The 22,035-nt window shown below is 37.8% G+C and overlaps 2 protein-coding genes across 3 annotated transcripts; one reads left to right on the top strand and one right to left on the bottom strand.

Moving 5' to 3' along the window:
- Positions 1–11,594: 11,594 nt before the first annotated feature.
- On the top strand, positions 11,595–14,258 carry LOC109241664. The gene is made up of 2 exons (XM_019408424.1): positions 11,595–12,079; positions 13,872–14,258. The coding sequence occupies exons 1-2, from the start codon at positions 11,723–11,725 to the stop codon at positions 13,899–13,901; spliced, it is 387 nt and encodes a 128-aa protein (XP_019263969.1). The 5' UTR covers positions 11,595–11,722; the 3' UTR covers positions 13,902–14,258.
- Positions 14,259–14,707: 449 nt separating this feature from the next.
- LOC109241663 lies at positions 14,708–20,665 on the bottom strand. Of its 2 annotated transcripts, none has more exons than XM_019408421.1 (7): positions 20,353–20,665; positions 18,582–19,193; positions 17,210–17,400; positions 16,856–17,079; positions 16,565–16,761; positions 15,157–15,282; positions 14,708–15,061 (listed from the first exon to the last, which is right to left on the bottom strand). In XM_019408421.1, the coding sequence occupies exons 1-7, from the start codon at positions 20,503–20,505 to the stop codon at positions 14,963–14,965; spliced, it is 1,602 nt and encodes a 533-aa protein (XP_019263966.1). In that variant the 5' UTR covers positions 20,506–20,665; the 3' UTR covers positions 14,708–14,962. The 2 variants fall into 2 exon arrangements, with proteins under 2 accessions (XP_019263966.1, XP_019263968.1); XM_019408423.1 differs by having other exon boundaries at positions 14,759–15,061; positions 17,210–17,397.
- Positions 20,666–22,035: the final 1,370 nt, after the last annotated feature.

Here is a 22,035-nt window from a genome sequence, read left to right as displayed (position 1 = left end):
CAAAAATATACAATAAGGATCGAGAAGAACTTACAACGATAATTGATTTTCCACCGAATTGCTTGAAGAAAAGCGCAGAAAATTTAAAGATGAAGCAGAGATCGATGAGGATGAAAGGAGACCGCAGTCTTCAAAGTTCAAACTGAAGAAAATAGGAGAAACACAATGATTTAGGGTTTCTTTGACGGGGGGTAATTTTGGTATTATAAAAACTTATAAGGGACAGGAGCGTAATTTCACTGGTCAAACCAAAATGGCTTTTAAGCTAAAATAAAAAAAGTTGGGGTAGACCAACTTGTTGCTTTTAGCTTTTTTTAAGCACTTTTTTGCTTTTTTTAAGCACTTTTTTTTTTTATTCAAACACTCCATCCATAAAAAAGTGCTTAAAAGCTGGTTTGACCAGCTTTTAAGCCCATCCAAACACCCTCTTAGTAGAGTGAGCATTCAGCTCTCTTGTTGTTTTATTGTTGTTATCGGGATAACCTATTTTACCAATTGCACCCTTATACTTTGTGGAGGTTTTATGACCCCTTATCATTGTTTGAAATGTAATAAATAACACCCTCCGAGTCTACGTGGCATAAAGAGTGTATCTCACTAGCATAAAAACGTTAAAATTATACTTTTTAAAATTTTATTGTGGTTAACTGTATTTTCCTAATATTTTTTTTCCCCATCTTTTTCTTTTCTTTCTTCAAGCGTTGCCAAGGGAGCCATTAACGAAGTAAAGAAGCTCAAAAAGAGGGATTTCAATGACTTGTAAAATTTTATTTTTCTCTTTGGAAGTCATATTTAGAGAAATTCTTTTTCTGATATTTTATCTGTTAATCAAACAAAAAAAGTAGTAATTTTTTTAGGAAGGTTAATGTAAGCACGTGTCGTCCTTGGGGATTGTCCACTAGTCAAGTACATTGCCTATTCAAATTACAGTGTCATTAGTCAANGGTATGTTTCTTTTGGTTTTATATTTTTTCTGTTGTCGAAGATTCATTCTTCTTTATAACTTTACAAAGCAAGTATTGTTGACTTGTAATTTCTGCACCCATTTCTAAGAGCACAGATCAATTAACAAAAACCAAGAAAAATAAAATTATGAATAAAGTCTGTTTGAAATCAACTTATGTGGAACAAAATTTCTAAGAGCACAGATCTTTTTTCATCCATAAGGGGGCGTGATTGAAGCTGATAGGTGATGATTACTGTGCGATGTAAATACTGCTCGACAACATGTATAATCAAATCAGTAAAATTTTCCAATTCAAACAAAAATATACAATTAAGGATCGAGAAGCACTTACAACGATAATTTCGCTGGTCAAACAATAATTTTGTGAGATGGCTATTGGATAATCTCGTTCAAAGAAAGAGCTTCCTTAAAGATGAAGGAGAGATGATGAAGATGAAAGGAGAGGCAGTCTTCAAAGTTCAACGGAAGAAAATATGGGAAACACGATGATTTAGGGTTTCTTTTACCGGGGGCAATTTTGGTATTATAAAAAGTTATAAGGGACAGGAGGGTAATTTCGCTGGTCAAACCAAAATGGCTTTTAAGCCAAAATAAAAAAAGTTGGGGTAGACCAACTTCTTGCTTTTAGCTTTTTTTAAGCACTTTTTTGCTTTTTTTAAGCAGCTTTTTTTATCCAAACACTCCATCCCATAAAAAAGTGCTTAAAAGCTGGTTTGACCAGCTTTTAAGCCCATCCAAACACCCTCTAAATCTTGACATAGAGGCAACTGGTACAAGTAGAGTCACATAGCTTCATGAACTTGATGAGTTCTGTTGCCATGCTTTTGAGAGCACCAGGTTGTACAAAGAAAGGATGAAGATGATGCACGATAAGCATATTCAAGAAAGGATTTTCAAATCCGGAGATGTGGAGTTATTGTATAATTCAAGATTGAAATTATTTTTGGGTAAGATGAAATCTAGATGGTCGGGACCATTTAGAGTTTTGCAAGAATTCTCAAGTGGAGCTGTAGAAAATTAATCCGAGGATGGAACGAACAGGTTTAGAGTCATTGGTAAAAAGTTGAAACATTACCTTGGCATGGATGAGGAAAATGTTGTATCGGTGATTCATTTGAAGGAGCCTCAAATGTTGAGTGAACCTTGAGTTCGATTGCCTACATCAAGCCGCGATGTTAAATCAGGCTCTTCGTGGGAGGAAACCTATTGTAATATTGTATTCGTCATGCCGTGACGTTAATTAAGGCGCTCGTTGGGAGGCAACCCAATTCGTAGTTTATTTTAGCTTAACTAGAATTTTGTTTTTGTTTTTAGGCACTAACAAGTTTTTTTAGTTAAATCTTGGTGTTTGAACATGCATTGGAGCACGTTGGAGGTCATAACGCTTGGAGTAGTTCACAAAATTGAATGAAAACCACGTGCATACGTTCCGTACCTCGCCAAGTGAGGCAAGAATCACGTCAAATAGCTGGCATCGCGCGCTCTAAATTGCCCTGGACCTTGCGGCCTACCTCGCGCCACACAGTCTGTACCTTCGCGTCGCCCAGTCTCTGGCTCGCTGCCCACCTCGCGTCGTCTGGGCTGTAGTGAGATCCACCCCGCGGCAGACCTCGCGGCGCCAAGTAAGTTCAAATATTTTTTTTTAATTTCTTCTCTTCTTATTTTATTTTCTTAAAACACCTACCCTTAATTAAACAACTACCCGCCCAGCCCTTCCCAAACATAACACACGCCCAACCTTATGTAAACACACTGCCCTACACACACACACGTTCCTTTTCCCTCTCCAAACACCCACTGCCAGCCTTCCTCTCCCTCTCTCACTTACAAGAACTCCATTAAAAGTTCATACATTCCTCCACTCACACTCACTAGCAATATCAATTGAAGAGCAACCTCCCTCCTAAGCATCTAAGGTATCGTTTCTAACTCTTTTCTTTGTCAAATTTCGAATTGGGCGAAGTGATCGGATAACTTTTGGGTATGTTCTTCATAGTAACAATGTGCTTGTTTTTCCTAACCCCATAAACCCCATAGGAATGGTATTGTTGTTGTTTACAAGGGTGGTAGCACGAAATTCCAAGCCGATTTGGTAGAGTGAGGTAACCCCTCATTCCTACAAGCACTTCCATGGCACTAGTGCACGCTAAGTATTTGTCAAAATGCCTCAAAGGCATTCTTTTTCCCCATTGGAGCCTGAGTCTCCGGGATTGTAATACTAGTTCTATGTCTTCATGCACCCCTTGGAATCTTAAGTGTGGGGTGGGGAACCGTAGCCGAGATGGTAGCTATATGCATCGCGATAGTAATATACATTGTTGTGCCATTGATTGATTCTCATGCAAAAATAACGAGGTGAAATTTGAGCCTCAAAAATTGTGAATATCATGTGATGAACTCTTAACAATGGGGTCATAATATCATGTTTTGAATTATTCAATGTCTCTAAGGCGGACTAATGTCTACTTGTGTAGGTACAAATATGCCTCCTAAGAAGGACAACGATAAAGGAAAGGGCTAGGCCATTGCTCTTACCAAAGCCAAGGCTTCCTCCGCACCTCCACCGAAAAAGAGTAAAGGAGGGGAGGCCACTTCAAGTCAGGTTGAGGGGTTGCAAGCAGTTGCAGCTATAGCAACCTCACGCCCACAACCTGCGGGACAGTGAGAATTTGGTTATACCCCCGTCTTCCAAGGACTGGTACAAGCTTTGTCGGCCGAGACATATACACTCTGAGTCAGCGGTTCATGAGCGCCATCTAAAATCTAAGTATCAACCAATTTAGAAAGGTATTCATGATCTTGGATTGAGCTACTATTTGGAAACACTGGGGATATCAACGTAAACCTTGTCCGTGAGTTTTACGTCGGTTATGATCCGAATAATCATGAGCAGCTAGTGCCTATTCGGGGGAGGTAGATTGATTTTTCTGCATCAGCTATATGCAATTACTTGGGAGCCCCGAATGTTCCCGGGAGCCCCTCGATAACTTCATTGCCCGTCCAACATATCCGGCACTGAGACACACTCTCTGTGGTGTTAATTTTATGGTTGCTTGGGTTCGGGACAAGAAGACCCAACGTCATAGGAAATTTTCAAAGAGAAAAATGAAGTCGAAATCTCAGGTGTGGTTGAAATTGATCAACACGCGGCTACTACCATGCAACCATGAGACTCTGATTAGCCGTGAAAGTGTTTGCCTGCTGTACTTCCTAATGGCTGGCCAGAAGGTGAATGTGGGCTAGTTGATACGCTAGATGGAGCAGGTTAGAACAAGCAAGAGAATTGATAGATTGTCCTTCGGTAAGATGCTGACTTAGTACCTGAGAAAAGAAGATGTGGAGGAGGAGCGAAATTTTGATGTAGTCATTCCCCCACCCTTTGACTGACAGACATCACCAGCATCCGGGCGAAGGAGGAGAGTGCTATGTCCTTACTGACAGGTGCCGAGCGCAATGCTCGAGATAACAACTTTATGGCCCATTTATATGGGTTGATGGACTTGCAGCTTAGGATTGGAGGGAGGCCTGCCACTACGGAGGAGAGGGCCATTTTGGAGGAGTGTTTTTCGCTCAATGCTCATGCCCAGCATTTGGTTGGGCTTGGAGATGGCCAGAGACTCCAAGAGAATGAGGATGTCAACACGCCGAAGCGTTCCGAGGCCGAGCCATAGCAGTCCGGGGAGGAGGAGGATGGTGATGCTGATGAGGGAGCAGAGGATGAAGGGTGGACAGCTGCAGATGGGGCCTTCGACGATGAAGGCGATAATGATGACTGATCAGGGAGTTTTTTCTACTACCTTACTTTTTCTTAATGAATTTATATATGCATTGAGGACATTGCATGAATTAAGTGTGGGGTGGGAGGTTATATATTCTCTGTGACTTGAAAATATTAGATAAACTAATTTTTTTTTGTTAGCTTCTTCTTTTCTATTTTAGCATAAAAATAAAAATAAAATAAAATAATTAGTATACTATCCTAGCTTTAGTCTTTAGTTTTTAGGATTGCTTTAGTAATTAATCTCTTAAAAAAATACAGAAATGATTGGACTCTTCCCGGCGATGGATCTCCTAGGCAGTTTTCTTGAGGGACTAAAGTCTAACAAAAAAAAATTGAAAAACAGAAAAATCCAAAAATGTCTTTTTATTATTTTAGGAATTAATAATCCCTCGTGATTTTTCTTTGTACCTCAGTTGCGTTCCACTGGATGTAGTTGAACCATGTAGTAGTTTTTTTTATTTATCTTTAGAGTAGAGTAGGATTTAGGGAATAAAAGGATGGAAAAATGAGATTTGCTAGGCGCATTTGAATAGTTTGATAGTAGCATATTTAGCCTCTAGCATGTGTAGTACCTTCCCTATAGTTTGAAAATTCTTATGATACCTTGTTGAGTAGATAACATGTTTATTGACTCTTATATCTCATTTTCTTGGCTTGTGTCACTTTGTGCTTGATGCTTAATATTTTGTGGCTCCGTAAATACTTGCAATTATTTGAGAATCGGAATGAAACTGTCATTAGTGAGTCATGTGTCATGTGTGGTGAGAAATTGTATAATCCATGTCATTGCAATAGAGTCTAGAACTTGCCTGGCATGTGAGTTGAAGCGAAATTTTAGGTTTTGCTCGGTTTGAAAAATAATTTTAGGCTTTCTTTGATCTTTTTGAGCTTAATGCTTACCACAAATAAAAATTATCCCTAGTCAATCCTTTTGAGCCTATAAACTTTTATTTGGCAACCACATTACAAGCCTATACCCCTTTGTTCTTAATTATCATTGTTTTGATCCTTTTACCTCTTAAAGCACTTTAATCATGAAATGAGGGTTAAAAGAAGTAAGGAGAGAACTTGGATGAATTTTGAGTGGAACCAATGAAGGAAAGAAATGTGCATTTGTATCGTAAGGAATACACCACTAGCAGGAATGGTAGAGAAAAAAAAAGTATTGTTGAAAAGAAAAAAAAATATGTTGCAAAAGAAAATAAAAATATCTTGTCCTTGCTAGTGGGTGAAATAAAGTAGTGCTTAAAGAAAGAGGAAATATTTTTGGGGGTGATATTATTTGTGAAATTGAAGTTGTATTGAAGAAAAATGCGCTTAAAGTTAATTTTGTGATGTGTTAAAGTGCTTAGGAGGGTTAGACACTATTCCTAAATATATCCTACCCGGCCCTTAGCCCACATTACAACTATGAAAAATTCCTAATATATTTAAGATTGAGCAAGCCTACATTAGTAGAGATTTACATAATGGGAAAGCCTATGGTACTCTGTGCGTGCATGTGACTTCTTCGTGGGAGTGAGGAATTTCTTTGATTTATCTGAATCCTTAAAATATATTTGAACACTTTGATTCAAGTGTGTGGATTCGACTTACCCTTTTGTTCTTATTGTGAGGGCACATGATTTCGCAAGGGATAGGTGACGTTATTAGATGTCTCTGTTATGTTAAGTGTTCAATCCATGGATGCATTGTGATACTGAGTCGGTTTGTGAGGCTAGAATTATTATAAACATGTTGTCTTGTGTTGATTAAATTTTTGAAGTATGGCATCAAGTAAAGGGAAGTGTGTGTTGAAGGCATATGCTAAAGTTTAATTGTTTCTATCAACCATAGTCATATGTATGGTTTTCTTCGGATGTGCTAAAAGAAAATAAAGTACTCTAGGTTAATGTAAATTGGTAGTTGACTCGAGGACGAGTAACGTTTAAGTGTGTGTGTGGGGGGGGGGGGGGGGTGATGTTCAGCCAAATGCTATACTTTTAGTACATTACTCGCCCTATATCTTGTTGGTTTAATGATTAACTATTCGATATTTGAGCTAAATTGTGTTGTTTTATGTGTAGGAGTATCTAAATAAAGAGTCGAATGAAAGTTGCACAAAAATAAGACGAAAATGCAAGAAAAGAGCACAAAATTACCAAGTACCCAAGTCGTGCTACAGGCCAAGCATAGCCAGGTCTATAGCCTGCTTTACCGTGCTATAGACCAAGTATAGACAGCTTGACCGCGCTATAGGCCAGGCGTATCCAGCTCTGTAGTCAGGCTGACCACGCTATAAGCCTAGGCTCGCGAGGTCTATAGCCCGGTGATTACAAGTTGCGAGTTAAAAGATTCCAACCCGGATTTGGACTGAGGAATTTTGGCCCTAACATATAAATACTCTCCAAACGAGTTGAGTAAATGTTGGGCACTATTTTGGAGAAGAAAAAGGCGATAGGGCACTGTGGAGCAAGAAAAAAATTGAGTTTTCCTTTCGTTTATCTCTTTACTTTGTAGTTTAATGTCTTTAAACATCATGATGATTGTTGATACATTTATGAGTAGCTAAACTCTCTCATCTAGGGTTTGATGGAATCTATTGAAGGATGATTTTTCACTATATTTAATAAATTTGTCATTGATCTTTCTCTACTTGTTCAACTATATTTTCGTTGTTGTTGATTGAAGAGCTCTCAATTAATTGTGCCTATTTAGTGTGTATATTGCTCGAGAGAGAGTACACATTTAGGTAGTTGTTGAACAACACCACTCCTAATATATTTGAGAGATCAATACGAAGGGTTTAAAGGCGGGATTAGATATAACAAAACCTTGTTGCGATCGTAGTGAGCGGTGAATTAGTGCCAGCTAGCGTAGTTCAATAGAATACGTCTAGTAAATTATGGTAGTTGCTCGAGAGAGAGCTACATCACCCAAAGTACTCATGATAGGTAGAGAATACTTAGGCGAATTTACAGGAAACGTGGCGGGGAAGATTCCGACAATAGGGGAAGTCATAACCCTAGACTTTTCCAAATCTTGTCCACAATATTTTCTCTGTTAGTTATAAATTACTGCATTTTAATTACTTTGGTCTTAGTTAGTAAACATTCAAATCGTTATTGAATATTTCTGAAGGTTGATTACTTGAATTCGTGCGAAACTAGTGGTTGTAATTAGTAGGTTAATTCCCTGTGGAATTCGATTCTGGGCTTGTAAACCAGATTATATTTTGCAGCGACCGCTTAGTCCTTTTTATAAAGCATAGTTGGGCGTGACATAACCAATCAGAAGATATATCTTAATTAACATCATGACTATGGTTGCCACAGCAACAATAAAGTTGTCTCTGTGAGACCTATAGGTCACAGATTCAAGTCGTGGAAACAGTCACTAATACTTGCATTAGGGTATGGCATCTACATCATACTCCTTGAGTGTGGCCCTTTCTATACTTTGTGCATCGAGCTTCTTTTTAACTATGGTGGCTAGAAACTAAGCTCCATCCCGTAGGGCTGAAAGTTATAAAACAATAGTAAAATCATGTGTTTGAACAAAACAAATCAAATTAATTTTGGAGTCACGAAATGTAGTGAACATATACGTGACCTAATTTTAGTTAAGTGATTAAAATTTATATGAAAAATACATATCTTTATGTCACGACCCGAATTTTTCACCGTCGGGACCGTGATGGCGGCTAACATCACATTTGCTAGGCAATCCAACGTTAGAAGTTATTTAGCCATTTCTTTCCAGTTTAGAAATCATCAGTAAACAGGCAATATGAATCGAATTAAATGTAAGATGCGTAGATATCAGTTCCCTTTACATAATACTCCTACCCAGAGATCCGGTGTCACAATTCACGAGCATACTATGATTTTCTACAGACATCAGTCTGAAAGAAATTACAACTATTTTTGAAATAAAGAAAACAGTAATATAGAGATGTAGAAGGGGTCGCCAGGGCCTGCGGACGCCATCAGGACTACCTTGGGTCTCCCAGTTGAAAATATCTGCAACCGACCTCTCGATCAACCACTACCTGCTCCAAAATCTGCACAGAAAGTGCAGAGTGCAGTATCAGTACAACCGACCCCATGTACTGGTAAGTGGAGAGCCTAACCTCGACGAGGTAGTGACGAGACTATGGCGGGGCAATTACAACATAACCTGCATACAGTGTGTAATAAAAGCAGAAAGAAGAACAGGACAAATAAAGCAGTAACTTGCAAGGAATGATTGCAGAACACGAGTGTCTTATCAGTATCCAACTATAACCAATCCTTAAGTGAAATGCAAAGCTACCGAATAACTTAGACAGAAGAAGAAAGATACATAAATACATAAACTGATGCGGCGCGCATTTCGATGCCACCATATATCAATATCAATATGAATATTCACCCTTATTACTCCATATCAATCCACCCTTATTACTCCTGTTATGCCGTGCAACCCGATCCCACCGTACAATAGCATCTCACCCTTATTCCTCCTCAATATTTCACCCTTATTCCTCCTATTGCGGCGTGCAACCTCATCCCACCGTATAATAGCAATTCACCCTTATCCCTCCTTAATATATCACCCTTATTCCTCATGTTGCAACGCGCAACCCGATCCCACCATATCAGCATAAATTACTCAATAAGTACAGAAATTTCACAATTTAACTCAAACTCTTCGCAATATTAAAACCTCAAACCAAAGCAAACGGAAAGCTTGTACATTATGAAACTTCACACAAATAATACTACTCAGCGAAACCAATCCAAATATGCCATAAAATACCGATAAACCAGCTTAAACCAATAATATGAGACAAGGAAACTACGGGATAGCTAATACCTTCAATAATGAAAAATAATGTCTGACAAATAGCAATTAAACATGGAAATACCAGTAAAGCGTGTAGCAGTTAAGGCAGGGGAGACAATATCATAAGGACGGGAAGAAAATATGCAAAACAGATAAATTGGTGGCGCATCGGTACTCGTCACTTCACCTATACGTCACTCACATGTATTTTCACATAGCAATTAAGTCAAGGATTCCTAATCCCTCGAGTCAAAGTTAGACACAACACTTACCTCGACCCACAGGCCACTCATTGCTCAATCACAGCTTTTCCCTTCACACAAGCCTCCGGACCAATAGAATCTAGCAAATTACCAACCAAACGATTCAATTTAAGCCTTAGGAACTACCCACGATAGCAAGGAATTCAATTTAGGCCATTTTTTAAAAAAGTCAACACCTGAGCCCGCTTGGTCCAAACCTGAAATTCGGACCAAAACTCGATTACCCATTCACCCCCCGAGCCTGGATATACAATTGATTTTGGAATCCAACCTCAATTTGAGGTCTAAATCCTCAAATTTTGAAATCCCTAGTTTCCCAAAATCCCCAAATTCCACCATGAAAATCTTAGATTCTAGGTTGAAATCTTGTAAAATGAAGTGAAAGATTGAAAGAAACTAGTTTAGAATCACTTACCTATGATTTGGGGAAGCAATGGTCTTTGGAAAATCGCCTCTTGTGGTTTAGGTTCTGAAAATTTGGGAAATGAATCAAAAATCCCGTCTAAGTCCCTTTTTACACAGCTGCAGATGTCGCATTTGCGACCTGAGCTTCGCAATTGCGAGATAGGTATCGCAAATTCGAACTTCCCACACTTTTGCTGCCTTCGCAAATGCAAACAATTTGTTCGCATTTACGAACATGAACCATCGCAATTGCGATAGAAACCTCGCAAATGCGAGAAATCCCAATCCCAGCCCATGCTCGCAATTGCGATGCGTCTTCGCAATTGCGAGGCTCGCATTTGCGATCCAGACCTCGCAATTGCGAAGTTTGCAGACCTGAAGCACACCAGCAAGAATTTCTAAGTTCAATTCACTCTGTGGCGTATCCGAAACTCACCCGAGCCCTCGGGGCTCCAAACCAAACATGCACACAAGTATTAAAACATCATACGAACTTGCTCGTGCAATCAAATCGCCAAATAACACCTAGAACTACGAATTTAGCACCAAATCACATGGAATTCTTAAGAATACTATGAAATTCCTATTTTCACAACCGCACGTCCGAATCACGTCAAATCAGTTCCGTTTCTCACCAAATTTCACAGATAAGGTGTAAATATTATTTTGGACCTGTACCGGACTCCGGAACCAAAATACGGGCCCGATACCAACAAGATCAAACATTAACCAAATTCTTAAAACCATTTAATTTTCAGTCTTTCAATTTTTATCAGAAATTCATTTCTCGAGTTAGGGACCTTGGGATTCGATTCCGGGCATACGCCCAGGTCCTATATTTCGATACGGACCCACCGGGACTGTCAAAAAATACGAGTCCGGGTCCGTTTACCCAAAACGTTGACCGAAGTCAACTAAATCAACTTTTAAAGGCAAAAATTATTATTTTTCTCAACTTTCAACATAAAAACTTTCTGGAAACACGCCCGGACTGCACAGGCAAATTGAGAAGGAATAAAATAAGGTTTTGAAAGTCTCGGAACATATAATCGAGTTCTAAAACATAAGATGACCTTTTGGGTCATCACACTTCATTAGTTTAATAGTAACAGTTGTGTGTGAATAAACTACCAAAATAATGTCTCTCACATCTTGCCCTTGATTCTTTTTTTCTGTTAACAAATGATATTTAGAATCCTTTTTTTTTTTTTTGGTGAAAATTCCTCTGTATAAAAGATGTACATACATGTGCGAGTAAGTTTTTGACTATTAATTTCGTACAACTAAATGGCAAACAAAAAAAACGTGAATAAGCTAAAATAGGAGTAATAAAAGTATTGTCAAAATAATGTTCTCAATAATGAAATGAATTTATTAAACCGAAATATATACTCTTTTTCTTTTCACAAATATAAACTCCTCAAAAGAGAGGGGAGGTGGAATTGTGGAAATCAGTGTTTGAGAGACAAAAGAGAAATTGTTCGAGAGCAAAGAGCAAAGATGTTGAAATTCTTGTCAAAGGTGAAAATCGAATTCAATGCCTTAGACCCAAGAATAGCTTCATGTATGGAGTTTTTGGCTCAATGTAATGCTCCTAAAGCCAAAGAATCAAACCCAAGTTGTCAGGTTCAAGTCAAGCGCCGCACCGATGACCACCCACCCCAAATCACCGTCACCTTCGTCAATGGAGTCGAGCAAAGCTATGATGCCACTTCTACTCCCGCGCAGAACATCCGTACTATGATTCTTGAAAAGGGTCAGTATCTTGAGACTGAACAAATGTTTCGTGAAGCTGGTGAGAAATGGCCTGTTGTTATTCCTGATGAAGAGCTTCAACAACCATTTCTCGGAATAAAGGTTGGTGCTTTCCCCTTTTTTTGTTGATGCTTAGTGGTTTTTGTTATGATTTGGTTGAGGCATATCGTCGAACGGATTGAGTGTGTAGCTTTTAGACCTGCTTAAGCTTATTTTTTGCTGAGAAAAAACAGATTTTTATAAGAGAATTTGCTGGTTTGTTATATATACAGTATGATTTTTGGAAGGTTGTTAGAGTTCATTTGCTATCCTATGAAGGCATATCAAAATTGGATGGAAAAGTGAGAATTTTCCTGTAATGTTAGAGGTGTTTGCACTCAGGATTTTGTTACTATGTAGTGGCAAAAAAAATATTTTGAAATTCGGAGAACTTTATCAAAAATTCCAATTTTCTGTAATTGTCCCCTGATTGATTTCTTGTTTTAATCCACTTTTTTCTTATCTGCTGGGACATATTTTAAGGTTTGTAGCTTCCTTTTTCTGATGTCTAACTGATAGTAGTATGCATCAGAATCAACCAGACCAGAAAACTAACATCATTGATTCTAGTTTGCACAAGCTTGAGCAGAATGAAGACGTCCTCTTGTACTAGTTAGTCGAGATTAGGTTACCTAATTGATTAAAGTGTATAGAACACAACCTTACAATCACTGGCATAATAAAAAGTAGACCAATGATAGCAGGTTGATATTCTTTATAACATTTTCATTCTCCTTGATATCAAAAGCTTTGACCTGGCATTTTGTTTCCCAGCTCTAATTTATGCCAACATGTGTGGTTTTGTGTGTGTTCGTGTGTGACTGAGTTGTAAAAGTGCTGAGCTAAAGGGTTTCTATGTCCCGTAGCTCTTTTTACAGGTAATGTGGTAGTTTTAAGGAGCTTTCAGGATTTAATCCAGAGCCTTGGAAAATTATGTTTAAAATCAAATTATAAAGGACTCCTAGTAGTTTTCTGATTTAAGACAATCATTCATAAGAGCAAATATTTATATCTACGTACTGATTTTGTTACCATTAAAAGAGTTACTCTTGTTAATATGCTCCAAGATCAGTTGCTAGTTACTAGTCTAGGAAGCTCGGTTACCTATAAGTTCTTGTAGGAACAGCTAAAATGTGTGATGCGGATTTTAATTATGAGCCTGTCATGATCACAGGGTTAAGGAGTGAGTGCGCAAATATAAAAGCTGTGACATCTTGACAGGATATGAATGGTGAGGCGAATTGTGGAGTGTTAAGCTTCAAGAGTTACTAGGCACCCATACTTGCGTTTCCTAAGAAGTTCTTGCCGAGCTTCACTAAGTCGACTTATTGGTGTGTGCTGTTTTAGGGTCTCTTCTTCTTTTTGATCTTGTCCTCTTCGTGTCTTGTTCTCCTCTGTTCTGCTTGTCCTCCAGCATGCGAGTACTTTTTATGAATATGAAAGAGATTTGGAAACTGGAAGTACATGCATTTCATTTTAGGAGAGATGCGAGTACTTTTTATGAATATGAAAGAGATTTTGACACTGGAAGTACATGCATTTCATTTTAGGAGAGATTAAATCTTAAGCGCTATCCTTTTACTTTGTAGGGGAAAGATTACACCTTCTAACTTTCTAAGAAGATCATATCTAGCATATATAATGTTCTACTCCCCAAAATGGTGAAACTTTTTGTAATCGCGTACGTTAAGTTTTGAAACTGGTACCTACTTTAGGGGTGGGGAGAGGGAGGGAAGTAAGTTAAATGTTTTTGCTAGCGAATTGTTCCTGCAAAGAGTTTGTCTTTCTGAGAACTTATTATTCCTAATTATTTATATGGTTGTTTTTCTAACTTCATTTATTTGCAAATTTTCAGCCAAAGAAAGCAGAAGAGAAGAAGCAGTAATCACAGCTACTCACGCCTAGCTTGTCGTTGGGGCATTTTATCAGCGTTAGCTCAGCTCGATGACATTACAGAGTTCTAATTCAGTGAGATGGATCTCCAAATAGGGGCAAAGCTAGCTTTTCTCGTTGGACGTATGTTAACAATAATATTAGATTTGCACCAGATCATGAACTGAACTTGCTGTCCATTGTGTTGTGAGACTCAGAAATGTCTTTACAATCCTCATTTCTTCTACCCTTTGCCCTTCGAAAGAATAATATTTCCTTTCTAAAGATTTGATTTCATGTTGGAATTGACTATAATATGTGCATTCAAGGGCCATCTTTAAGTTTTACCACACAGAGTTAACATTTAGTAGCTCTGTTGCCAAGTGCTAGTCTGTTTTATAGCATAATAAGTTGCGCATTTTCTTTTAGATGTTTACTACCCGACCAAATATTAGTCGTTTTGGCAAACTAAACTTGTTTCAAATATTTTATATTTTTGAAAAATAGGAAGTCATTTAGTACTTTTTTCCCCTATTAGTGAGTATCAATTAAGTGAGAAGGAGAGAAATTGTATTAGACAAAATACTCTTATGGCTAAAACTATTAAATGTCTTTCACTTTAAGTCCCTACACATTGTATTATCATATAAACTCAAAATTGGTACTACATTCTCTTTGGTAGTACTGATAAAGAAGAAACAATACATGTACATTAGTTTCAAGATATTATATCTTGGTCTAGTACCTTTTCCCTAGATGTTTACTAGTACCTTTGGTCTCTCCATTATTGGTAGACTAGATTCGTTTCAAGATATTGTATCTTAGAAAAACAAGAAGTCGTTTACTCCATATTGTTCCAACTAGATCAAGTGAGGAGGAGATCCGAACGATAATTTAGACAAATACTCTGATATACTACTTACTATATACTATGTCTCTGTCTGAATAGAGCCATACATAAAACTTTCTACACAAAATGAAATAGCAATAAAATTTTATGTTTGATTATTTCTACATATACATTATGATATAGGTTCTGGATAATGTGAAAATCTCTTCTACTGAAGAATTCGTTCATCTTTCTTCGCGACGAACTCTGTTGGGGTCAGAAACCATATCCATCATCATTTTCTCAGGTGAATCTTCCCAATTTCCAAATGAATTCAAGTCAACCTGCAGATAGATATTGAAAATACAGAAACTATTTTTATCATGCTACTCAAAACGCGATGAAACAATGAATAATGTCCAAACTGTATGTTAATTACCTTTCGTCTTTGGTTAGTAAAGAGTTCCTCCCTCTTCTTGTACGATGATTGCACGTCTCTTGCTCTTTTACCTCCCAATCCCCAAACCTCCACATCAAAAATTGAAGCTTCGACGGGTAAAAACCCCTGCTCGAAGGCAGTAGGATGAGAGGGAAATTCAAAAGAGAAAAATCAGACACTTCTAAAGAACATTACTTAGCATTCGAAATATTAGCACAAACAGCTTTCTGAGAGCTATTGCTAGTAAAGTCACGTGCACATTAAACGAATGCATGTCAAATGAATGAGTGCAGTTGTTGATTTGTGTCGCAGAATCCAAGCTAACTATCTAAATATGTTGTATTTGTACGTATCAATCAATCAATCAATCAACTGCCAAGCTGCAGCAACTTCATTTTTTGTTATGAAGAAATCCCTTGTGGACTTCTAACCTGACTCCAGTTGGCGCACGCGTATAGGTCCGACCCTCTACCCTCTCCCAACTTAAATACCGAATTTTGTCCGCGGCGGATTCAAATCCGTGACATATGCCTAACCTACACTTCACGTGTTGCTTCCTTACAATTGAAACCAAAACCCTGGGGCCACGCGCCACGGAGCAACTTCTTCTTTCTGGTCAAGTATTAAAGCATGGGACTTCCTTTTGATGGTGGACCGAGGATTTTAAAGGTCGTGGATGCTGGCCTTCCTTCAGCGAAAAGTTGCTATCAATCATCACAATAAGTGCACAACTATTTGAACACAAAAGCAAGAGAAGTGAAAGAAAATATCCCTATGGAAGCTCTAAGCCAAAATTTCTCAAGAAATACGAGAGGAAATAGAGGTGAAGGAAGATTATCTCTACTGAACAGCAGCACGGTGAAAGGAAAGGCAAACAGCTACGAAGTGAGAATTCCTGTGTTGCTCAGTTGCTGCTTTTTTGGTTTGGAAAGATAAGAGTTTAAAGCTGATTTGTTTTCTCTCTTTGCCACAATAAAATAGACAAAAAACGAAAATGGAAAAGTCGGCGAGAATAAGTAAGACAACAGAATCCCAAGTTCTGAGAAAAGGTTACTCTACCTGGGGATCCAGCTATTGCACATCGCTAAACTCGCGCGTCACAGCAGGGTCCAGACCAATGCACCCATTCAACAGTTTGTACAATGGGTGCTACTAATTAAATATATACCTCTATAAAAAAAGTTTCTATGTGAATATATATAGCTTGCGTCGGGGTCGATGGGTTCTCGAGCACCAAACATGTACGCGCCTACTTTGACTAACAGAGGCAGGAAAGAAGACTAACATTATGCAGAGACTACAGAACAATATACTATCCAGGTCCATCTATACCATGCGATTTCTAGCAACTCAAAGTGTTTTCACACCTCCGTCACATATATGCATCTAAAAGACTCCACTAGCTAACCTGGTCGGGAAAAAGAGGAGCATGTTGGTAAGTTTTGTCACAAGCATGATGACGAACTGTAACTCTAGCAAAATCTTCATCAATAAATATTCTTTCATTGCCAGAGGATCCTCCAAAAGCAAGTCCGACAGGCTTTGGATGAGCTTCATATTTAACGGTTGCATGCAAGTGGCTGTAAACAAAGTTTTTCTCCCTTCCTGCCAAAGAACAAATACTAGCTTTATTGCATATCATTAAAAATGTTTCTTTTCATTTAGAAACACTCTGAGCAGGTGAGACCAGAAACGCTACCTGAAGGTGTTAACACCTGAAAAACTGGACTAATGGAGTACAAATTGCCAGATGACCCATAGAAAGTATCTTGATTTTCTAAACCCTGATGAATGAGAGCACCAATAATCCATCTCCTTGAATCGTTATTGACCTCATGAGCAGAGAGAAGAATTAGCAATGGACCATTATATCCTTCAACATTTGACCAAAATCTATTCAGACCTTTTCCATGAATAGAAGACCTATAGGTTGAGGGAAAATGAAAATCAACTCAAAAAGTATAGGAAGTGATAGAAGTTCCAGAAATAGCACAGAAGATAAACAAAAAATACCCAGAGCTTGACAAATAGTCGACCTAGGCCAGGTACAAACCTATAAAGTAGGTAGTCATCTACTTCCTCCGCAGTACTTGGAAAACATGCTTTTGACATCTCTTCGCTCATAGTGCTCCTCAATGTAAGTGAGATAGCCCAAGCCCTTCCACAAGTAAGGAGATTGCCAATGCTCATTTCGCTTGCAGAAATATCATGCAAGAAAAGGTCCGCTTGCTCTAGTTTTTCCTGCTATTAGTTCAACTTCGGAATTAGTAATTGCGTATTCTAATTTCTTGGTCACGGCCTAGCAAGCGTTCATATATATAATATGGCATCAAGGGGCGAAAAATTAACAATTGAAAATGTATAACAGTTTATTTTCATCTCCCATCAAAAGACAACGACACAATCAGCCAGAAGATGAAATTTCCAATTTTTGTAATAAATTCTCATTCTTCTACCAGTCTTTTTAAATCAAGGATATGGTCAAGAAGTGGACGACGTGTTTTTTTTTTTTTTTTTTTGTAATGAAGTGGACGACGTATTAGTCTTGAGAGATGACAAATATCCAAAATAACTGCAGGTTCTCTTTCTTTTCTAGCACCAAGAAAATGCCATGATGTACAAAAAGTTTCTAGACATTACTCCTTTTCAATAAAGGAGGAGTCAACAAAATCCATGACATGTCTTATTCTTTACAGCGAAAAAAAACTACAGGTTCTCCTCAAACGCAGCATGTGAGAAAATTGGATGAGGCATAACATGCATGGAAGTAATTTGTAGAACAAGGAAAAACTTACAGAACGGAAAACCACTTGCACTTGAAGTATGTTTTTCCTAGTATAATGCACATAAAAGCGAATATAGATCTCAAGACTGTGGTTCATGGATCACTTATTTTTTGTTCATTCCCTCCCGGCCAATTCAATTTCTCCCCACAAGGTTTCAGAAGTATGCGGAGATTAGATATGACAATTGTAAGCATACTCAGAAGAAACATCGAACTGACAGAGCTTAGAAATCTAACCATTTCTTCAACAAAGGAAAGCATCAAGTGCACGATACCTTTGATAAAGGAACTAATTACTCTTGTATTTCAGAATATTGTGCAGTGTTAATATTTAGTGACTGACTTCTAAGAAAGACTTGGTAAAAACACTACAACAACAACCCAGTATAATCCCGCAAGTGGGGTATGGGGAGGGTAGTGTGTACGCAGACCTTAATTTTCTTTCTTTAGGGGAATATATATATATTATGATATTTTCTCTTATCCCATAAGAATTTAATCTTGCTAAATCCAGTGGACGTATTGAAACATGCCATGTACTTTACGCTGTTTCTTAACATTTTACCATTGTATCTTTATGATATTAAAGATCACCAACAGAAAATGCATCCATGCAATTCAAAATTGAAAAGGAAAGTACCTCATGGGCAGCTATGTAACAAATTCTCGCATGGATGAATTGTCCAAAGCAGTCCGCAAGGCTTGGTAATGTCTTCAAAGCCCACAGTACAATCTTTGCAACAGGAAGTTGCATATCCAAGTCTAAAATGTTGTTCTCCCATAAATCCAATTTGTTATCAGCTTCAGTGCAAGAGTCTATAGCTGACAACACCAAATGTGTAACATCTGGAAGACCGGAATCCCCTAAATTACCAGAAGCCTTCAACTTCTTCGAATCCCACCACATAACCCAGCACATCCAAAGAAGCGTCTGCACATCAACAGGCGATAAAAATCCACTAATCTTACTATCATCCTCATCAGAAACAACCTGCAGTTTTTCCGGAAGACCTGCCTTGACACACGTCATCCCAAATAATCTTAACAAATTATTGAGTGAAGCTGAACTAACTGCCCGTCCAGAACATTTTGTATAGCCTTTTAGGAACTCAACCCAACTAACACCTCCTTTTTCAGACAAGAAAAACAAGTCAACTATTGAAGAACTCAAATGACTCAACAAAACTGGAATTTCCTTCGGCACTGTCGATTCTTCACTTGTTGATCCCCCAAAGGAGAACCCAAAACATTTCTGTAACCAAAACACACAAATTAATCAGAATAGAGCACAAAATGAAAGGGGAAAACAGAAAATTCAAGAAAGTTCTAACTTTTCTACAAACTCATTTCTGGGTGATGCAAAAAAAGAGGTTCTCTCAAATGTAAATTCATACTACAACATCAACTACTACTATGCCTCCATCCAGGGGCGTATGTAGAGAGTAATACATGGGTTCATCCCAACCCAGTAGATTTGGCTCAGACCTTGTATATGTGTTAAAAAATTTACTAAATAAGTACAAATAACTTATTTTGTAGCCAGCAAATCAAATGCGTTGTTGTAGAACCCAAAACACAAATCCATAAAAGTTCAGATCATGAATCTCCCTCTGCCTATATGAACTCTCGCTCAACTCGTAGTCCAAGAATACACAAAAAAAATACATAGTAAAAGGCACTGTCCTCTATATTTTCTACATGTATATAAATCTACTACCAGAATAAAACACACCTAAAAAACATTACTCCCTCTGTCCCAATTTATGTGGCACCGTTTGAATTTCGAGAGTCCTACGAGTTTTTATTTGAGCGCGATTTTTCATATGCCTTTTAAATATTTTGAATTGTTAATTATTGTGACTTATAGTACTTTTTACGTAATTTTCAAATATGTAAATTTTACTTCAGAATATTGAAGGATTCTATGTCTGAATTCACTATCAAAATTAAGAAATTAGACTCTCGAAATCTGAACAGTGCCACATAAATTGGGATGGAGGGAGTAGTACAATAACAACTACTACCATTGGAATTCCCTCCATTCAAGCTCATCTCGATCCAATATTCTATCAAAGAAATTAAAATGCACTAGAAGTTCTTCTGTATCATTATAAATCTACACGCGGGCTAAATGACTCCTAAAGAAACATTGAATTGAAACTAAATAAAGTCTCTAACTTTTTCTATAAAGAGAGTCTTTCAAATGTAAAATTTCATAGTACAGCTCCAAAAGAACAACTACTCCATTAAAGAACGAAACGGGAAATCCAGAAATTCCCAAAAAAAATCCAATTTTTGCTAAAACCCCACTTATGGGTAAATACAAAAAGGTCACCAAAATGCAAATTGAGCACATATTTACATAAAAGCTTAAGCATTTGCGAGTAAAAAAAAAAGAAAAAAGAATTTACCTGAAGAGAAGGGAGGGGGATGGAGTGAGTTTGAGGATCAGAAAGAAGAGAGAAAGCTTTTTGTAGAGAAGGAAGAGCTCCAGTTGAAGCTGCCAAAGATTCTGCCTCTCTTTGCTCCGGCGACACTTGCTCCGCCGATGAAGATTGCCCCATTCCGATAGCCGTTTGCCGTTTGTCGTCGGTGGAAGTTAATACTCCCAAGTTGTACAGAAATGACACGTCCTACTCATGAGATTATATACATTTCGATATATTGGCTTTTTAAGCCAGCGAAAAGCCATATTGAATTATTGTGGAATATTATTCAAAAGTAACATCATCTTAACTTTATAACTTGCTAGATATTTTAAATTGATAAGAAGATCTTTAGATAGCTGAGGCTTGTTGCTACGTGTCATGGACAACTCAAAAGGAGGATTATACACGACAGACCAAAACTTTGTACGATTAAAAACAGTAAAAATTAACCAATTATACGAAACCAATAGAATAATGACTTGTGTTTACACATAGTGATATTACTTCGTCGTGGTTAAGTAATGGATGTTTTTAATTTATTAAATCACTTAATCATGATAAGTGTATTGGATTAAATTTGGCAACTTGGTAACAGTAGATAAACGGGATCAAGGATGGGGTCGACCGCGGCGTAATAGCGGGATGCCGTTCTCGAGAGGGCTGTTGTCAAGGACGAGCAGCTGAAGTGAAGAAATAATGGTAGAATAGGTTCAGATAGAGACACAAGGAAAATTCCTTTGGATATTTCTTGTTTTGTACTTTTTAGGTTTTTTTTTGGAAATATCCCTTATAAATAGGAAAGAATAGAGAACAAAAGGGGCTCTCTGGACTTTCTGGGAAAAACACATTGTAAAAGGCTGACTTGAGAGAATATACAAAAGTTGTCTTGTTCATTGATTATCTTATCCAAGCACACGTTACTTAGTTTTTGTTCACAAGATCCAAAGATTCCATAATCATCTTCACTTCTCTTCTTTCTATGTTGCTGTCAGGGGATGAATCATCCAAGTCATAAAATAATTGGGTGATAGATCCTTTCTTACCGCTTTCATTGACATTATCACATTTATTGCATATTTATATTATCGCATTTATGAGCATTCATTGAATATAAACGTGCTTATTAACGTTGTTCATCTTACCGAATTCACATAATATTTGGTCTAGAATTTATTATTTTTAGCTAATATTCATCCTTCATCTCATCATTAATTGGTTTAACTAAAAAGTTCAACACGTTTTGGTCAAACAATTTGGCGCCGTCTAGGGGGAGTTTTTAGCTAAAATTTCTTCTAGATCATAAAAAAGGAGACAACCATCTTGTCCTTGTTTGCACAAACTAACAATGGCAAGGAAAGGAGACGAAAGACAGAAAGCAATAATGGGTGTCACTACCAACATCTTAAACACCATCAACGAGGATGACGGAGGAGACAATGAGAATGTAACACCAAATGCTACACCCAGGCAGAGTTATTCACCTCCCCCTCTTGCAAGTGTAACCGCTTCGCGCGAAAAGGGAGCTTCTACATCCATAGTTGAGGAAGCACCACCAGCAGTGAAAAAATTATTGGAGGAGTGGCTGACAAGTACCATAAATGACATACTCGACAAACCCGTTCAAAGGGTTAATAGAGATGTCGCGCCAGCAGATGTCACAACGAC

This window comes from Nicotiana attenuata, unplaced genomic scaffold (genome assembly GCF_001879085.1).
Source record: "Nicotiana attenuata strain UT unplaced genomic scaffold, NIATTr2, whole genome shotgun sequence".
Taxonomy (NCBI): Eukaryota; Viridiplantae; Streptophyta; class Magnoliopsida; order Solanales; family Solanaceae; genus Nicotiana; species Nicotiana attenuata.
Note: the sequence above shows the minus strand (reverse complement) of the source record. Positions and strands in the feature narration are given on the sequence as shown.